General features: G+C 33.2%; 2 protein-coding genes across 7 annotated transcripts in view; one reads left to right on the forward strand and one right to left on the reverse strand.

Moving 5' to 3' along the window:
* LRRC19 (leucine rich repeat containing 19) overlaps window positions 1-19040 on the reverse strand; it is a 28343-nt gene extending 9303 nt beyond the window's left edge. The window contains exons 1-7 of one of the 5 annotated variants that reach the window (XM_010853327.1): window positions 17851-19040; window positions 17131-17237; window positions 14769-14871; window positions 10822-10911; window positions 9324-9837; window positions 7560-7748; window positions 6652-7056 (exon numbers count right to left, since the gene is read on the reverse strand). In XM_010853327.1, the coding sequence (XP_010851629.1) occupies window positions 6728-7056; window positions 7560-7748; window positions 9324-9837; window positions 10822-10902 (1113 nt within the window). In that variant the 5' untranslated portion in view covers window positions 10903-10911; window positions 14769-14871; window positions 17131-17237; window positions 17851-19040 and the 3' untranslated portion in view covers window positions 6652-6727. Of the gene's footprint in view, window positions 1-6651; window positions 7057-7559; window positions 7749-9323; window positions 9838-10821; window positions 10912-14768; window positions 14872-17130; window positions 17238-17850 lie in introns of those variants that run through there. The other 4 variants (XM_010853329.1, XM_010853328.1, XM_010853326.1 and 1 more) reach the window with 4 other exon arrangements.
* The window catches only part of IFT74 (intraflagellar transport 74), a 94268-nt gene that overhangs the window by 15826 nt on the left and 58047 nt on the right, over window positions 1-20395 (forward strand). For both annotated transcript variants that reach the window (XM_010853331.1, XM_010853332.1), the window contains exons 7-8: window positions 41-100; window positions 1653-1714. In XM_010853331.1, the coding sequence (XP_010851633.1) occupies window positions 41-100; window positions 1653-1714 (122 nt within the window). The remainder of the gene's footprint in view (window positions 1-40; window positions 101-1652; window positions 1715-20395) is intronic.

Genomic DNA, 20395 nt, shown 5'->3' on the forward strand with positions numbered 1-20395 from the left:
GAAGACTAATAGAATTTTCTTTTTGCACTTTTGTTTTTAGTTGGCAGATAAACTTAATACCAATACTGAAATGGAAGAAGTAATGAATGATTACAACATGGTAAGAAAATTTATAAGCAGTTGATCTACATAGCCTCTAAAATAAAGCATTTATATCTGGAAGTAACTTGATAAAACCTTATGTACCATGAAGATAGGTATTACTCTGATCCTAAATACTACTGTTATATTTGAGTTCCCTTAGTTGCTCTTTTAAAATTTCTTCCTGTTGGTTGACTCTCTCAAGTGGATGCTGTAGTGTCTTTCTACAAGGCTGTGTTCGAACTGGTCTCTCATTCAGTATTAGTTAGGGAGTCCCATCCATATATCCTTGTATATAAATTAGTTTGCAATCCTTCTGGTTTAATATTTGTGCACATGGAGCTGAGTACTCAGTGAAGAGTTGTATTAGAAAAGGAGAAAATGAATAATGGCCATATGATGCCAGACATAACAGTACTTTTGATTACTAAATGAGAAATTGTATTCAGTGTTCTTAATGAGTATTTGGTAGAAAATAATAAAATTATAATAGCTAGCTTAATTGATTATAAATATTTGGAAGAAAATAAATAAAATTTATATAGTTTATTGTTTATTTATACAAAGACTATAAAAGTATAGGATTTATAAAATGACTCTTCTAAATTTTGGGGCTTCCCTGGTAGCTCAGCTGGTAAAGAACCCGCCGGCGATGTGGGAGAACTGGGTTCGATCCCTGGGTTGGGAAGATCCCCTGGAGGAGGGCATGGCAATCCACTCTAGTATTCCTCCCTGGCGAGTTCCCATGGACAGAGTAGCCTGGTGGGCTATAGTCCATGGGATCGCAGAGTTGGACACGACTGAGCAAATAAGTACAAAAGCAATAATAATGTAGTGAAGTTCTTAACTTCTTAACTTTAAAACACAGGAGAATTCTCAATTTAAAAACTGTATTTTTAATGCCAAATATAAACAGTGAAAACTTTGTGTTCTTATAGTTATGAGAAAGAAAGTGAAAGTGAAGTCGCTCAGTTGTGTCCGACTCTTTGCCACCCCATAGACTGTAGCCTACTAGGCTCCTCTGTCCATGGGGTTTTCCAGGCAATAGTACTGGAGTGGACCGCCATTTCCTTCTCCAGGGGGTCTTCCCAACCCAGGGCTTGAACCTGGGTCTCCTGCATTGTAGACAGACACTTTATCCAAAGTCTAGACTGACTATGCGCAGGTTGAGTCAAATAGGAGTACTCAGGTAAAATCCTGAATGATTTAAGAATAAAACTTGTGTTGGGTCTAGATTTGACATATTATACTAATCAACTATTGAACACATAATGAAATCTTGAAATTCTGTTTACATAAGTAAAGTTTACATTAGATTACTTAACAGGTCAGTAAACAATGAATATTTTTGGTGTGAGATTATAATGCCTGTGAAAAAGAGTGTTTCTTTGTATTTGGTGTTGGTAGTGGTTTGTTAAATAAAGCATATGCATTTTTTAAAACTTTGCCTGTGGCATTAGGATTATTTTTATAATCTCTAATTGATTTCATAATCAGAATGAGCTTTAAAGAGATAGTTTGGCTTAATGGTAATTTTTTATCACTAACTTTTCAGTTAACTCTTTTTTCAGCTTAAAGCTCAAAATGATCGAGAAACACAAAGTATGGATATTATATTCACCGAAAGACAAGCGTGAGTACAATCCATTTAGAAATCAAACAGATTTATAAGTGACCTGTATAGGTAGTTTAACTTCTGAACCATTTATTTCTTTATAGTTTTGTTCATTGTTTTTCCCTGTTGCATTTTTAAATTTTAAAATGTTGAATATTTGCAATACAGACTACATTGTTAATGTATCTGTTGTCTTCATTTAGATAAAATTTCTACCTCTCTGAGTTTTAAATCTAAGGTGGATAAGAACATCTCTACCATTTGCAATTTTAACTTGAACTTCTTAACTAATTCAAATTATGAGATTTAAGCCCCAGTCTAATGAAATGCACTTTATTATTCCATGGGCTATTTATATTATTTTATTATTCACTTACTAATTGATAATTAATTGTTATATTAGTAATCTACTTTATAGATGTAGGTTGTATATGCATCTTTATATATATAACCTGGTTAAAGACCAAATACCAGGTAACTTTTGTTTTTAAATCTTTTTTTTTCAATAATTTTATTTATTTTTGGCTGTCCTGAGTCTTTGTTGCTGTGTGGACATTTGTCCAGTTGCAGCAAATGAGGGGTGCTCCCTAGTTGTGCTTCTCATGTGGTGGCTTCTCTTATTGGGGAACACAGGCTCTATGGCATGCAGGCTTCAGTAGTCGTGGCACTTGGGCTCAGTAATTGTTGCTCTTAGGTTCTAGAGCACAGGCTCAATAGTTGTGGTGCGTGGGCTTATTTGCTCTATGGCATGTGGGATCTCCGCAAATCAGAGATTGAACCCAGGTCTCCTGCATTGGCAGGCAGATTCTTTACTACTGAGCCACCCAGGAAGCTCCCAAGTAACTTTGACTTTGATGATAAGGTAAATGTGGCAGTGACAGTAATGCTTACAAAGATAGTGGAAGTTATAGTGACCTTAGTCCATTTGGGCCACTGTAACAAAATATCATAGACTTGGTAACTTATAAACAACAGGAATGTACTGCTCAGGGTTCTGAAGGCTGGGATGTCCAAGATCAAGGCAGCAGTATAGTCCTGTTATGGTGAAGGCCCTCTTACTGGTTCATACCTTCTTGTGGTATCATCACATGGTAGACAGAGCTAGGAAGCTCTTTGGAATCTCTTATAAGGGGTACTTACTAATCCCATTCATGAGGACTATACCCTCATGACCTAATCACCTCCCAACCTTTACACCATTACCTTGGTTCAACATATGAATCTTGGAGGGACACAAATATCCAGACATTATCAGTAGTTAACATAATTATTCTTTATTGACTTTTTGACTTTAAGTATTGTCTAAAGCAGCGCAAACAGAAGATGAGCTATTTTGTACAAACACTGTACACATTTTGTTCCATAAACTTATCAATATTAATTTCCTTGAGAGCAAGGATAATAATTAACCCAAATAACCAAAATTCTATAACATCAAAAATACTGTCATATTACCTCCGCATGTACAGTAAATACTTGATGAAAAATAGGATGTTAAAATATAAGGATGAATTATTTGAAAGGTAAAGGAAGGTAATTTTCTTTTCATTAAAAACAAAGAAATCTCTTTCCCCTGTCTATCATTTGCTGCTCCTATAAAGTGCTATCTTAAATTACAAATATACTGGAAGTCTCTTCCCTTTTACAAAGAAAATCCCATATTCGTGGTAACCAGACACATACTTGAAAACTTTCTTTTTGTTGCTCTGGTTTTAGACCAGTTAACAAATATTCATGATTTACTACATATAAAATACTTTCTTAGGTATCTAAAAAATAAGATATAATAAACTATAACCCACTGAGAACCTTATATAGTTTAGAACATTTCAGTTCAGTTCAGTCACTCAGTCATGTCCGACTCTTTGCAACCCCATGGACTGCAGCACACTGGACCTCCCTGTCTATCACCAACTCCCAGAGCTTGCTCAAACTCATGTCCATCAAGTCGGTGATGCCATCCAACCCTCTCATGCTCTGTCGTCTCCTTCTCCTCCTGCCTTTAATCTTTCCCAGCATCAGGGTCTTTTCCAGTGAGTCAGTTCTTCACGTCAGGTGGCCAAAGTATTGAAGCTTCAACTCCAAGAAAGCATTAGAACATTTAGTCCTCATTTATTTTTTCATTTATCTACAAACCTATGTAATGCACCTGTCAGATTTGTAAATGTTATATGTATGTGTTTTATAGATATTTTATCCAAAAAGATAACTCACAGATTATAAATTTAATGATGATGTAGGTTTCTATGTCTATTTGGTTCATTGATTAAGGAAAATGTTCTTAAAATATGGTACTTTGTCCTGAAAATGTTAGCAGTTTCAAAACTTAATATCTATTGTAACTAAGGCTGAGTGAGATAGGGTCCCCTGACCCTTTAAGAGGAATTTTAAATTAAAGACAAATTATTTTTGTAAAGTTTATTTTTATATGTACCAGGAGGATAGATTTATTTCATGTGTTCAATCAGATGGCCAACATTTTAATAATGCAAGAATTTACCTTATGTTATCCTATACATTTAAAGGGAGCAGGAAATGCCATACTTTGAGAAAGCAGGTATAAAAAAACCTATGTTTTCTTTCTCTTCTCTTTTAGTACCACCATTTACTGTGGCATGAGACCATATGTTTTATTATGGAACACCTACTTATGAAGTGGTTATAGTATATAGACTCAATATGTTACTATGGTATCTGGCTTTAATTCAGTTTCACACACCTACTTGACCTGATTTTCTTCCATTTCTAATGTCTATACTTTTCTGGTTTGGTATTAGCCAAAATCATTTATCCCTTAAAAATATACATAATTATAATTTTAAACCCATTTATTTTTCTTTGTTTAATCAGTTATCTATTGAATACCCAATATTTAATTATGAGTCTTTTGAATATAAGAGATTTGATGTAGTCTTTGATATTTTTCATAGTTATATTTCATTTTTACTATATTTATAAAATATGAACATTTGCCTCTTTAATTAGGAAATGATATTTGGTAAAATGATAGGTTAGTAGAAAAAAATGCCTTATGTTTATATAGTTATCTCACTCTTATAATTGAGATTTAAAATTATAACATTTATATAATTTATGTTATCTATTAGGAAATACTACACATAAAGCATTTGTATCCTTTATTGAAAACATGTTCCTATAAATACAAGCAAATATGCTTTACAAATGATTCAGTTATTTTATTTCACAGAGTGTATCATCCTAAACAATTTTTATTTTCCTCAGTACACATTTGAACTGAATTTACTATTTATATAACCTTAAAAATGACTATTGTTAGAAAATAATGTACATCTACATTATTTTTAGTCTCTTTTTTCTAAGGAACTATCAGTTATACACAGTTTAGAAACTTTACGTTACAGAGAAATTTGAACATACACAAAAATAAAATAACATACTCCTAAGCACCCATCTCCATCAACTTTTATCCAGCCCTGCTCCATGTACACCACTGGATGCTGTTCTCTTGTATAATGAAGAAACTCTAAAACACCATATTATTTAATCCGTAAATATATTTGTGTTTTAGAAATTTTTTTCTAATATATATAGATAAATAGTGTATATTAAATTGTTCCACATATGAAAAGTAAAAATGATGGATTTTTTTTTTTACAGTTTTTAGTGCCACTATTTACATTAACTTGTTAAAATTATAATTATAGCCAATTGATGATAAAGAATTAGCAAATAATTCACTTTAGACTTTTCTTGTAATAGTTTCAAAGCCAGTGTTCTTTGGACCATTATTGTGCTATGACCTGTTAGTAGCCATGCATCAAAGAAAAGGTTTTGTTGTCAAGAAATTTGGCAAATTCTTAATATTATGCTCTTGAAGAGTAGAAAGCGGTTTAGCTTAGTAAAGTCTTGGGTAGCAAAGTCCTTTCTTACCATAAGTCCTATAGTAAAGAAGCTTGTTTGACTTTGTTTAAACCCTGTATTTTCTCGTAATTCTATAATAGTTTCCACCTGCAATGCGGGAGACCTGGGATCAATCCCTGGGTTGGGAAGATCCCCTGGAGAAGGAACATCTACCCAGTCCGGTATTTTGGCCTGGAGAATTCCTTGGACAGCATAGTCCATGGGTTGCAAAGGGTTGGACACGACTGAGCGACTTTCACTTTGACCATGTATCTTTTAATCCTCCATCCTGTAAATCCTGTAATGTCTCTCCGGAAGTTAATGTTCTAGAAAACAAGTTTGGAAACATGGCTGGCTCTGCCTACAGCATCCCAAAGAACTAACCATAGGCTAACTGAAGATTCCTTAGCTCCAGAACAGAATCATTTGAATAAAAATGTCCCCCAAAGGAGCAGAATAGGTATTTTTTTAAACAAGATGCATAGATAATTTCCACTTTGGAAGTTACTATATTATTCAGTTGTGACATTAATTTTGATGACAGTCTTTCTTCATAACTGAAATCGAGAGATTGTGCCTGACGTTATGCCTGTGCTTTAAATTGCTGCTAAATTTTCAGAAATTTGTTGTGCCAATTCAGGAAGCATTTAAAAAGATTTAAAAAGCATTTTCCAATTTCATGAATTCATTCTATGGGCATAAAATCAATCTTAGTGTGTTGTCAGTTTAAACTATCTCTGTTTTTCACTTCAACTCATGATAAAATTCCAAAAGTTTTATTTCTTTACTGATTCCAATCAGTAAAACTTTAATAGGTGTTACATCAAATATCTGGCTAATACGAAAATCTGTTCACTTTAATTAAAGAATAATGTAGATTTGTTTCCTACTATTATTTTGGGTCTCATATATACTGCTGAGAATAGTAATGCTAGTATTTTAACTGTTAGGTATCAAGGAGTGGCAGTTACTGTATTTGGACCTTCTTGCACAAAGCCAATGAGAAGAGTGTAATTTTATGATATTTATGTGTTGCAATTAATATGATGGTCTACTGGCCATAGTTCAGTGTATCATTGATCAAAATTTCCATGCGTAAAATGTGAGTGAGCTGGTAACATTTTTTTAAAAATCAAATATTGAAAGAAATTAATTTTCTTCACGTAATTCGTGAGTATCTATATATTTGTCTTCAATAAACCCATCATCATCTACCACAAATGAATGTAGTTGATCAAATATTACTGTAGTTTCTTCAGAGTTTGTGTCTGGTATCTGTGAAGGAGAACTTGGATTTCCAGTAAAACTATCTTCATAGGTTTCTGCTTCATGCTCTTCCAGACGATGATGATTATAACTAAGCAGAAAATTATACCATACTGGACATTTGATAGCAATTGAAATGAGTAGTGAAGTCATCACTACAGCGACAACAACACCGACAAGAAAAGCCCAGCTTTTTCCATGAGATTCATGTTCTTAAATGGAATAACGAGAAAGAAAGGGTAGGAGAGGAATTTTGTTAAATTGACAAAAATAAAATAATCATAATTACATGTCCTAATAACTCCCCAATATTGGTATTAGAAATAAATATCCATAATCTATAAGCAAAAGTTACTAAAACTGCAGTAAATAAAGATATTTCATATTGTGGTGCAAGAATACCTTTTTTCAAAATAACTACCTATCTTTGCATTGTTTATCCATTCGCTCAGAAACATTATTGATTTATACCTGTTAAGTATTGTGACTTAACTAGTTAATACCAAGGCTCAGAGAAGTAAAATAATTTGCATAATGGCATTTGACTAATAACTAGCAGAGCCTACTTAAGAAACCCAATATTTTGTTAATCATTTCTTGAGTGGAGGAATTGTTCTTTTACACTGTTTCGAGAAATTTAAAATGCAGAAAAATGAGAACTATCTGTTTATTTAGTATGCTATCCTCAGCATTATTAATATTCAAAACAAATTACCTGAATTTCTTGTCAAGTTGTTCAAAGAGTTATTAAATGTTGAATTGCTAATGGACTGAAAAGGAATGTGAAGGTCTTCAGTTATAGATGAAGGAAATTTTGAGTAGCATTCAGCCTTGTAAGGTACTGTTTTGATATTGTAGCACTTCAGGATATCTGGATAGCTACACATGGTGATGCTCTCATTTTCTAGTAAAATAGAAAAAAATAAGATTTATTATGGAAAATAAGATTATTATGGTTAATAAATTATTATGGTTAACAACATCTTATAATTTTTTATCTGGAACTTTTTTGACATATCTATCTGTGATTAAAGGTGTAAGAAAGAAGCTAATTATATTTGTCTAGCAACAAAATGTGGAGAAGGCAATGGCCACCCACTTCAGTACTCTTGCCTGGAAAATCCCATGGACGGAGGAGCCTGGTAGGCTGCAGTCCATGGGGTCCCGAAGAGTCAGACAACTGAGCGACTTCACTTTCACTTTTCACTTTCATTTTTCACTTTCATACATTGTAGAAGGAAATGACAACCCACTCCAGTGTTCTTGCCTAGAGAATCCCAGGGACGGGGGAGCCTGGTGGGCTGCCGTCTATGGGGTCACACAGAGTTGGAGATGACTGAAGTGACTTAGCAGCAGCGGCAGCAGCAGCAACAACAAAATGAAGAAAGATGCCTATTTCTGTTTATTAAGTTATTTTATAAATACAGTTTAAGTTTAGTTCTTGTGTATTGTTCAGTTTGTCTGTGTTAGTAAAGTAAAGATGTTATGATTTAGATTGTGGTAAACATCTGGACCATGGTATATAGTTTAGAAAATAGGGTACCTACTTCCACCTACTCTCTGACAGGATATCCTTAGAAAAGAAGTACTTTTAAAAATGACAATAGTTAGGACATGGAAACAACCTAGATGTCCATTGGCAGATGAATGGATAAAGAAATTGTGAGATATATATCTATATATATATAGATATATAGATATATATAATGGAATATTACTCAGCCATAAAAAGGAATGCATTTGAGTCAGTTCTAGTGAGGTGGATGAACCTAGAGCTTATTATACAGAGTGAAGTAAGTCAGAAAGAGGAAAATAAATTTCGCATATTAACGCATATATACAGAATGTAGAAAAATGGTATTTTCAGGGTAGGAATAGAGACATAGACATAGAGAACAGACTTTAGACATAGCAGGAGAAGGAGAGTGTGGGACAAATCGAGAGAGTGGCACTGACATATATTCACCACCATGTGTAAAATAGATAGCCAGTGGGAAGCTGCTGTATGGGCACAGGGAGCTCAACCTGGTGCTCTGTGACAGCCTAGAGGGGTGGAATGGAATGGGGGTAGGGGGAGGTTCAGGAGGGAGGGGACGTATGTGTATTTGTGGATGATTCACCCTGTTGTATGGCAGAAGCCAACACAATATTGTAAAGCAATTATCCTCCAATTAAAAATAAATTTTTAAAAAACAGTAAAAGAAAATTAGTCTTATATGTTGAAAGTGCTAACAGTATACAGAGTGACAGTTTCATCTTACATATGTAGAACATTCAAGCTTCTTCTCTTATTTCTTTTTTTCTCGAGAGGCAGAGGGAGAGCTTGTATTCAGCAACTACTTTTCAGTGTTTTCTCCTGTTTCCATTAAACAGGAATAGTTTCCTTTGCTTTAAGACATGAAATGAGAAACACTTCTAGGGTGGCACAAGCCAAAATCAATCATTTTGGTTTTGACTAATTTAAATTATAAATGCTTACCTAGTGTCACATTCGATGTCTTCAACCAGTTTTGCAAATTCAGTAGACTACAGGAACAGTTCCATGGATTTCCATACAAAATTATGAATTCCAGATGAAACAGTTGTGGTACATCAAAATAGCTTATCAAATTGCCGTGCAAATTCAATAGTATCAGGTTTTTAAGAGGCAAAAATGTTTTAGGATTCAGTTGAACTATTTTGTTTTGGCAGAGATATAACTTTTTCAGTTTATGTAATCCTGTAAAGGCACTCTGTTGAATTGTGTGGATGGAATTTCTACAGATATTTAAAATTTCTAGATTGGACAGATTACTGAAACTATTATTAAATAGGTTAGTGACTTTGTTCTCAACCAAATAGAGCTCACTGAGTAAAAAATATGTCTGTAGAACTCTTGTGTCTGTAATATTTAGAGTAATTTGATTATAACTGAGGTCAAGTATAGTAACATTTTTACTGATATTTGCTGGAATCAAAGAATAATTCTTTGCAGTAGAATTACATTTGACTTCCTAAAAAAGAGAAAATTTGAAATGCATTAATAAGGAAAAATATTGACAAAATTTCCCAAATTTTCATATCTAGGCATTTAGACATAGGAAGGAAATTCTTTTAGGAAAAAAGTTTACTATCTAATCCTTTGATGTTAAAATATGTAAAAAGGTAAAGCAAATACTCCTTTTTAAAATTGGGATGGAGTGTTGAAGATTAAGGAAATTTTGAAGTCATACAGGTATCTTCCAACAGTTAGTAAATAATTATTATTGAAAGAATATTGATATATTACTATTTATATATGTGGAAATAAATGGTAAATAATTCTGTTAATTTATTTAGTATTTTAGTATGCAAGATGGATGTTTATAATGAGAAAATAATGTAAAAATATGTAATTTTAAAAAATCAGAGCTACCAACATTATATCTAAGATTATTAAATAATTAAAAAACAACATTTGGTATCTAACTCTATAGGGTTAACAGCTCAAACTTTGGTGTTTTAAAGGAAAATATCTTGTAATAGAAATTGAGCCATGTGTTAAAGTCAGCCGACAAGAAGTGTGTCGCCTATGTGGATATAGATCCAAAGAAATAGTTCTTGTTTCAACTGTTTTTGCAGTTGAAATGTCCCCTAATAGTAATAATAATAATCATAATCATAATGTAACAACAATAATTTCCCTCATAAATATGTTTTTTACAAAAGTTTTCTACATTTTAAAGTGTTTTTATGTCTTAACTAATCTCTGATCTTATAGTGAAATTTTATGTATTTCTTGCTTTTAAAGAACTTAGTTTTTTATAAAAAGAAGACTGCTTTTGTCCACTTACAATCTGGCTCAGAGATCACATGTTTTGAATATACCCTACTAACTAAAGAGTTCATTTTGATAGTTTGATTTTTTTTGGTTATATTGCCTTCAATATTTTACTGTTTAAATTTACCCAAAATATACCTTTGAAAATATTTTCACTGCTTTAATTGTAAAAACTTACTGTTTTAGAAGTCTGGCTTTTGTCTGATAATAATAGCATGGAGAGCAGCCAAAACAAGATTGTGATGCTCATGGTTTTCATACTGCTAACCTGATAGAAAAGAGAGTGTTTACATCTTGTTAGGAGACTAGAACATTAGTCTTTTGAGGACATTTTGATTTCCTTTTTACTCCTTTTAAGTCTTTTTTTCTTAAAATATGTAAAATAGGAAACAAGGAAAGATCCCTTCACCCTCCCTGCACTCTGATCTTAGAAACTGAAATGCTCCTGGGGAGAATGAAAGACAGTAATTTTCAGGATATCTTTTTAGTTCCTAGATCTATTGAAAGGAACTGTAAAACAATTGAGGTGGTTGTGCATTTTAAAATTTTTATATATATATGCACAAAAGAAAGTCTAGAAGGATATATATACTTATGTATGTATATATTAATACATCTTTAAATATATACTCATATTGCTACTTCTTCACTTTTCGACTTTAGGCATTATCTATTGATATTATCCTTTGACTTAACATTTTGGAAGATGAGAGTCCTCAGCTTGCTTTCCAATAGCTCACTACCTTCATCTTCAGTGCATCAAATATATATCTACTGTCTCTTCACTTTCCTTATCTTCAATGCATCAAATATATATCCAGTGTCTCTTCACTGTCCAAACATAGTCAATTGTCATTTTGGTTGGACGACGGAAGCGACTTAGCAGCAGCAGCAGCAGTTTATATAACTCAGTTTATACTTCAAGAATGTATAAAACTGTCAAAGACTGAGCCCTGTTAACAGGATTATTATTCTGTTCCTGCATACTTTTTTATCTAGTTACTTGTGTTTGTTTTCTCTTCCTGTGCTTAGGGTTTTTTCACCCTTTAATTTATACACAAACACTCTTAGCAAATCTCTCAATAGTTTACGTATATTAGATATTTTAATCTATTTCATTTGCTTGAAAAAGTCTCTCCTAGATCCTGCTGCCATGCTCTGATATGGATAAGCTGATCATTAGGCTCTCTATGGAATTATTGACCTCCACTCTCCTTCCATCCTCATTGTAGAGATTCTCTTTTGCCCTTGTTACTGGATTCCTGTTTTCTAGGATGCCTTGTTTTGGATTACTGCCTTTTTCCCATGGAGTTTCCTTCCTGAAAAGGTCCTTAAGAGGAAATACTTTTTAGACCTTGAAAGATATTTTGGCTAGAAATTTTAAGTAGGATTTCTTAGAATTCTAAGTAGGAAATGATTTTCCCTCAAATGGTTGATGGCATTGCCCCGTTGTCTTCGGATTTCTAGTACAGTCATCCCTTGGTATCTGCAGGGGATTGGTTTCTAGAAGCCCCTGCAGATACCAAATCTGTAGATGTTTGAGTTCCTTATATAAAATGGTGTAATGTAATGAATATACATTACAAAGGGCCTGATTTTGTATTCACAGGTTTTACTTCTGTGGATTCAACCAACCATGACTGTCTTACTGTTAAGAAATGAGATGCTATGCCATTCTAATTCTTTATCCTTTTACGTAACTTGCCAGTTCTTAACCCCAAAGCTTTTTTTCTGAAGTATGTTGCTGAACAATATTATAGAAGTTAGAGGTATATTGTATAGTGATTCAGAATTTTTAAAGACTATACTGCACTGATAGTTATTATTAAAATATTGGCTGTATTCTCTGTGCTGTACAATATAGCGTTAATGTGGCTATTCTGAAATTTCATGATCCTTTGTGAGAGTCTATTTTGTGAAAGTCTATGTAATAGGTACTTGGTGGGTGGTTTCAATCGGAAAACAGTGGGAATCTTTCTGAATTATTTCATTGATGATATTGATAATTTTACCTCCCTTTCTAGAACTCCTTTAATTCTAAAAGGAATTGGATCTCCTTGTATGATTTTCTAATCTTTTATGTGTACTTGTCTGCATTTCATCTCTGTGTGTTTTTGCTCTGCTTTCTGAAACTTTATCTTCAAACTCTTCTATTAAAGTTTACTTTTTCCTGTTATCTTCTTAATTCTCAGAGCTATTTTTAATTCTCTGAAAATTTCTTTTGTAGTATTCTGGCATATGAATATATTTTCTTATTTCTTCTTGTTGTATCCCTTGTTTGTTTTTTTTTCCCTTGAAAAGCCTTTGTGTCTTCAGGTCACGTTTTCCAGTTTCTTTTAATAAGTATCCTTTATATTAGAGGATTTCTTTTAAACTTCCCATATCTGTTAATATTTGGTTTCAGTTCAGTTCAGTAACTCAGTCGTGTCTGACTCTTTGTGACCCATGAATTGCAGCATTACAGGCCTCCCTGTCTATCACCAACTCCCAGAGTTCACACAGACTCACGTCCATCAAGTTGGTGATGCCATCCAGCCATCTCATCCTCTGTCATCCCCTTTTCCTCCTGCCCCTGATCCCTCCCAGCATCAGTCTTTTCCAATGAGTCAACTCTTCTCATGAGGTGGCCAAAGTATTGGAGTTTCAGCTTTAGCATCAGTCCTTTCAAAGAACACCCAGGACTGATCTCCTTTAGGATGGACTGGCTGAATCTCCTTGCAGTCCAAGGGACTCTCAAGAGTCTTCTCCAACACCACAATTCAAAAGCATCAATTCTTCGGCACTCAGCTTTCTTCACAGTCCAACTTTCACATCCATACACGACCACTGGAAAAACCATAGCCTTGACTAGACGGACCTTTGTTAGCAAAGTAATGTCTCTGCTTTTGAATATGCTATCTAGGTTGGTCATAACTTTCCTTCCAAGGAGTAAGCGTCTTTTAATTTCATGGCTGCAGTCACCATCTGCAGTGATTTTGGAGCCCAGAAAAATAAAGTCTGACACTGTTTCCCCATCTATTTCCCATGAAGTGGTGGGACCGGATGCCATGATCTTCGTTTTCTGAATGTTGAGCTTTAAGCCAACTTTTCCACTTTCCTCTTTCACTTTCATCAAGAAGCTTTTTAGTTCCTCTTCACTTTCTGCCATAAGGGTGATGTCATCTTCATATCTGAGGTTATTGATATTTCTCCTGGCAATCTTGATTCCAGCTTGTGCTTCTTCCAGCCCAGCATTTCTCATGATGTACTCTGCATATAACTTCAATAAGCAGGTGACAATATACAGCCTTGATGTACTCCTTTTCCTATTTGGAACCAGTCTGTTGTTCCATGTCCAGTTCTAACTGTTGCTTCCTGACCTGCATATAGGTTTCTCAAGAGGCAGGTCAGGTAGTCTGGTATTCCCATCTCTTTCAGAATTTTCCACAATTTATTGTGATCCACACAGTCAAAGGCTTTGGCATAGTCAATAAAGCAGAAATAGAGGTTTCTGTGGAACTCTCTTGCTTTTTCTATGATCCAGTGGATGTTGGCAATTTGATCTCTGGTTCCTCTGCCTAATACTTGGTTTAGGACTTACATATATGAATGGAAAATGAAAAAACTGATTGGAAACTGCATTTGTGTGGTTCTTTTTTTTTTTTTTTTAATATTTTCTTGATGTGTGGACCATTTTAAAAGTCTTATTGGATTTGTTACAGTATTGCTCCTGTTTTATGTTTTGGTTCTTTGGCCCCCTGACCAGGGATTGAACACTGTGCCCCCTGGAGAATTCCCAGCTCTTACACAACTTTAGACTTTACTATACAGTGACCTTAATAGGCTTTTTCTTGGGGAATCCCTAACGTCATTATCTTTAGATTGTTCCTTTTGGGCTGCTTAGATTCTTCAAAATGACTTTTCTGATCTACTGCCTGAAAAGGTGACACAAAGTGGCCAGCATTCTGAGAGGTGACTGGTGAAAAAGTTGGGTTTAGCTCAGTAATTAGTATTTAATGTTATTTTCCCCGCTTTTGACATAACATCCCTGCAGTCACTTGTGCCCAGATTCCATTAGTTTTATTCTCCCCAGAGTAAAAAAAAAAAACACCTCATTTTTCTGCTTAGGTAGGAGGGGAACTTAACCTGACTGGGCAGTGTCCGGGAGAAAGACTTTGAGCTGTTTCAGCCTCTCCTTTTCTACTTCCAGAATACCTGGTGCTGCCAATCTCTGAGCCGTCTAGGGGTTCTGCAGTATAAAACAAGTAGCTTCTCAGCTTTCCCCACTGCTGGCTTCAGAAAATTTTGGTTTCCTAGTCAGTTTCCACTTAACTTTTAGCTTTCTAGTTTCTAGATTTTATTTCTGTTTCCTCTTCTATTCATTTTGTCATTATAAGTTTCTGTACTTCATATTACCTTTTATTTTCATTTTATTAGGTTTTTGAACAGGAGTTAATGTTAGTGGGTACATTCAACATGCCCTAACTAGAAATTGTCATTTATTTCAGTAATTCTTCTCACTAAATACTTTCCATTTAGTCATTTTATTCATGACCTTAATGTTTCTTATTTTTATCTGTTTTCTTAAAATCAGTGTTAGAAGCTGCTGCATAAAGCAACTATACGCCAATAAAAATTAATTTTAAAATTATCTATTAGTTAATTTGAAAAAGAAACTGCTGCAAATGAGCTGTTTGAAAGGATATGAATATGTTATGTTATTATCATCCTTAGTGATTTTTAAAAATTTAGTCTTTTGAACCTTCTTATAGCACTTACTATAATTAGTTGCTTATGATTTTTTAGGGCAGTTTATTCCTTCAGAACAGGGAGTAAGAAACTACTCAGTTAACAAGATTCATTTCAAGTTACTAAAGTGTGTTGCCGTGTTAGCAATGAGGAATTTATTGTTATGTCAATACTGGTCTATTCTAATTAACTTCCTCATTGCCTTCAATTTGATGATCTGTTTATGTTTATTCCCTTTCCAATTTCTTTCTTTCCACGGCTAAGTTAAAATTGTAAGGGAAAGCCACTGTTCTCCTAGATTTTGCAATTTGAATGTAGATCATAATAGCATCCCTTTTAGAGCCAGAAATGATTTCAAGCTATCACTTATGCCAGACCACTGCCCACAAAAGGGGATTCCTGAATCATGTATAAAAGGTTAAGTACCCATGTTTAGCGATCTCTTGGAGTAAGTGTGCAACCTCCAATGGTTGTTTTGGTATTTCTCAATGGTGTAGTGAAATTCTTAGTGATGTTTTTGTAGGATGCCCATGTGAGTAATATAGAGGTAAGGGAGAAGTTCCGGGTTTTTTTTTTTAAGAGATAAATAGGATAATGATGAATAAAGGAAGCAGATAATCTATAAAGAAAAGGGTTGACATGAAATAGAAGCAGCTAGAAGAGGTAATGGAGGTCAGGTAGGATTGTGAGACTGTGGAAATGGAGACCGAGGATTGTCATGTATTTATTATGTTTATCAGCTACTTTATACTATCATGCTAAAGTGGATAAAATCATAAGGGTTAGAAAAGGAATCTTTTACCATGTTTCATCTCACCTCTTTCCGAGCCAAACCTAGACATTTTGATTAGACTGTAAGGTGCTAATTAAAATCACCAAGTGAACCATTTCTCATTTACTCTTAATTTGCAAGCACCACTATAATGATGCATATTATTAAGTGTGTCAGATTAACTTGGCTCTGAATTTTAATTTATTTGACACTGAACTCCATTTACGTAAGTTCTCCTTTCCAGGGGGTTATTCACATAGCAAGGTGATATTTTGCAAAGTTGTGAGCACTGGTTAAACATCATGAGTCCTGTATTCAATTACCCATATCTTGTCTGTTTACAAGCTTAAGCAATTCTTTATGTAATAAAAAATCCCATAAAACACAAAAAAAAAAAAAAGAAAAGGAATCTTTTTAAATTTATATTTGATAAATTTTAGAGTTAGAAAAGACATATACTCAGAGCTTAAGGTAGATTTTGTTCAAGAAAACAGTCAACAAATCTAAAGCATTAGTAGGTCTAAAGCTATGAAATGCATTGATTGAGCCACACGGGCCATGGGGCTTTTCTTTTATTTGTACATCTTTTGAGAGGGAAAAGACTGATAAAGGGAGTTGGTGTTGACTGTCACAACACTACACAGACAAATCCTTAGACAGAAACATTTGCCAACAAATCCTTAAACAGACACAGTGGCTATCTTGAAGAAATCAAATTGATGAAATAAATAGCTGATAGCAGAAATTATTCTTGAGTCAGTTTACCCTGTTTAAAAAGTTGATTTAAAAGGAAACAGTTATTATTGCCTTTTTCTCCCTTTAGATTTTTTTCTCAATTTGAAATTTATTTTGAAATGATATTTTGGTTTGAGTTAAGTGATTAAAAAATAGAGAACAAATGGAATATCAGGTTTTTAAAAAATTGTTTTACAAGATTAAATATTCTTTTATATAGCCTATTCCCTAATTATAGGAAAAGAGACTTACACAAAAGGAAATGGTAGATATTGAGAAAGAAACAATGTTCTTCTTAGCACAGTTTCAGGTGTGAATTTCTGAGTTTTTGGTCATGTACTTTATATGGCTGTTATATACTGTGAAATAAAAAGATACCACTGTTATTTTGGCTTGGTTAAATAAAGTGTGTATACTGTAATACAGTTTTTCCATTAAATATTTTAGATATTTATACCAGAGTTCAATGTATTTATAGTAAGGTATTAAGAACTTTTCTCTTATAATTTCATAGAACTAACTTTCTTTTTATTTTTTTCAAATTTAAAAAGTTTTATAATGGAAAATTTCAAGGAAAAAACCTCTCAGGAAAAGAATCATCACCCAGTTTTAACAATTATCACCTATAATCCAGTCTTTTTTCATGTTACAAATTTGTTTTTAGGTTAATGTCACTTCCGATTGCTCTGTGATTAATATATTTCAAAATTAAAAGATCTTATAAGCTTGATTGGCTAAATGAAATCTTCCTCCCCCCAAATTACTTTGCTTTACGTTATTACTCTATTTGGAAAAGGTGTTTTGGCCATGTCCAGGTTTGTATATCTAAGATAGCTGTCATGAAAACACAATTATATTTTCTGCTCTTTCATCACTTATTAAAGACAAAGATTTTTATATAGACTTAAGTGTAAATATGATTTTAAAAAATTCAACAACAATCACCAAACCTATAAATATATAGGATCTTACCTTTCCTTTTTTCTTTTGTCTCTGGGACTGGTGTGTAAGGAATCTGCTGTCTTTCTTCTACACCATTAAAAAAAAAAGCTATGTCATGTGATTTGTTTCACTTTGTCTTAACCTTTGTACTCACTGAACAGGTGAAAAAAAAAACAAACTAGACTTCCTTAGCAAAAGATTGACTCGAAGAATAATTTCTTAAAGTCATCTTTGACTTTTTTAGTATAACAAGTAAGGTGGCTTTAGCTTAATCTTTGTGTTTCTTAATTTCTCTTAAGAAATTTAAATATTAACAAATTTACCTTGTCCGTTAAAGTATGTAATATTAAAAATGCATAATTTGAAAGATGCATTGCTAAAGTGATTTAAATGTTAGTCCTAAAGGTATTTTATATTTTGAAAGACTCAAGTTGAAAAGATCCCACTAAGTTTTGTATTCCGGTGAGTTTCACCTTTGTTGTTTACTCATTTTATAACACCATCATTGGTGGTTTTACTGCCAAGTTATAACAGGAGCAGACTGCTCAAAGCATCAGAAGACCCGCCCCTTGGCCATCGTGTGGCCCTCAAAGAATCAGTTACCTTCCTTGTGCTTCCTTGTGTAACTTCTGTGTAAAATGGAATACTTTTCCATTTTACATCTAATTGTAGTAGATAGATCAGGTAAAAACATAGTTAAAATTCATTGTTGGTAATAAATAATCATGGGGTTCAGAATGAGTTAGTTCTAACAGATTTAACTCAGTATCCCTAATCTGTGAAACAAAGAGATTGAAGTAGATGTTGTTTTATGTTTGAAATATCTATGAGTGCATATAACCATGTAAATTGTAGCAGCAGCAGACACATTTATTATGCTATAGTAATTGAGGTTCAAAGTGAAGACTTTACTTCTGTTTAACAACGAGACAAAAATAAATAGAAATTCCTTGGTGGGTTTAATTTTCTTCATCTGTTACTGTTTTGGGAACTTCATTTAATACCAGTTAACTTTTGATTCCTTTTATCTGAAGCACATAGAGTTTCCAAGAAAACAACTCTCTGAATATGGTTTGCCACATTTTCCATATTTATGGAGCAATACTTTGGGAAAAATAACAATTCTGATTCAACCCTTTGCTTAAATTTGTAACCTTTTTGAGCTGCAAAAGTACTTAGTAGTTCTTATATACCTGTACAGTTTTTTAATGTTAAAAAGTTAGGTACACTTTAAAAGAAAATAGCCTATTACAGTAGAAAAATAGAAAATTGCTGATTGGTAACCTTCTTATGAAAATTAAATTGTCCCAATTGGCATAAAATCTCTGGGAATCTATCAGTACCCAAACGTCTAAGCCCTTTATGGGCCTTTGATTTATTAATGATATAATTTCTAATTTGTAACCATTTTAAACAGTTTTAAAAAGAGATGTCATCATTTGGTTTGTTCTTTTCTTTTGAAAATAGAAAAAAAAAATAAATAGAAATTCCAGGTTGTCTGTTTCGTTATATTTATCTTTTATTTGGTTATTATGAGATTCTGTCTATAGGAAAATTTCTGAGTTTAGATTATTTTATTATGGTAGTAGGGTATGAGAGTGTAAAGTGTGTGGAGGATAGATATTTGGATCTGTGAGACTTACCTAGTGATTGTGAAAACTGTTAAAGTTGGTATCTGTATTTGAAAGAGATTGAATAGAATAATTATATTTTAAACTTAAAGTAGAAATTTGTGATATTGAAACAGAATTTAATTTTCAAGCAAGATTCAAGATTCAAATTCAAAATTTCTTTTTATATGTAATCTTGAAGTATTTAGATGATAACTATCATCCTACCTCTATTTTTTTCAGAATTTTTCTCTACCCTTTGTATAATTGATCTTGCATAGGTAGTAAGTGCACATCACTGGTACTTTTTGTGATTATTTGATAAAGATGGTTATTGTTTGTAATTAATATCATACTGCTGCTGCTGCTGCTGAGTCGCTTCAGTCGTGTCCGACTCTGTGCGACCCCTGAGACGGCAGCCCACCAGACTCCCTGTCCCTGGGATTTTCCAGGCAAGAACACTGGAGTGGGTACTACTTATATAATTAGACTTGTAATGTTCCTATTATATTCTCAAGGAAATTAGCTAATTATTTTACAGTGCTAAAGAACAGTTGATAATTTAGAAATATCAATTTTAATTAAAGCAGTAAAGAAGTTAAAGAAAATATATTAATTTAAAGCTATGAACTTTAAAATCAGATTGGACTGTTGATTTTCTTACTCTGCAGTGTAATCAGAGCTGTGTTACTTTAAATGATTTGGTAAACCGTACAAGATTTCCAAGATATCAAAGAATTCTATAGCAAAAAGATACTTGAAAACCACTGTTTTAAAATTTAACTTTCTTGTTAATCTTGAGGATATGATAAGAAGTACAAATGCATTCTGATCTATATAAGACTTTAAGGATTTTCTGTGATAAACTTTGTATTTTCTTACAAGAAAGTAAAGTGGAGAATAAGAAAATAGAAGGATTTGGGGATGAGAAGAGATGGATGCTAAAAAAGTCTGTGTTGATGGGG

The sequence above is a fragment of the Bison bison genome, unplaced genomic scaffold (assembly GCF_000754665.1).
Source record: "Bison bison bison isolate TAMUID 2011002044 unplaced genomic scaffold, Bison_UMD1.0 scf7180017864326, whole genome shotgun sequence".
NCBI classification, from domain to species: Eukaryota; Metazoa; Chordata; class Mammalia; order Artiodactyla; family Bovidae; genus Bison; species Bison bison.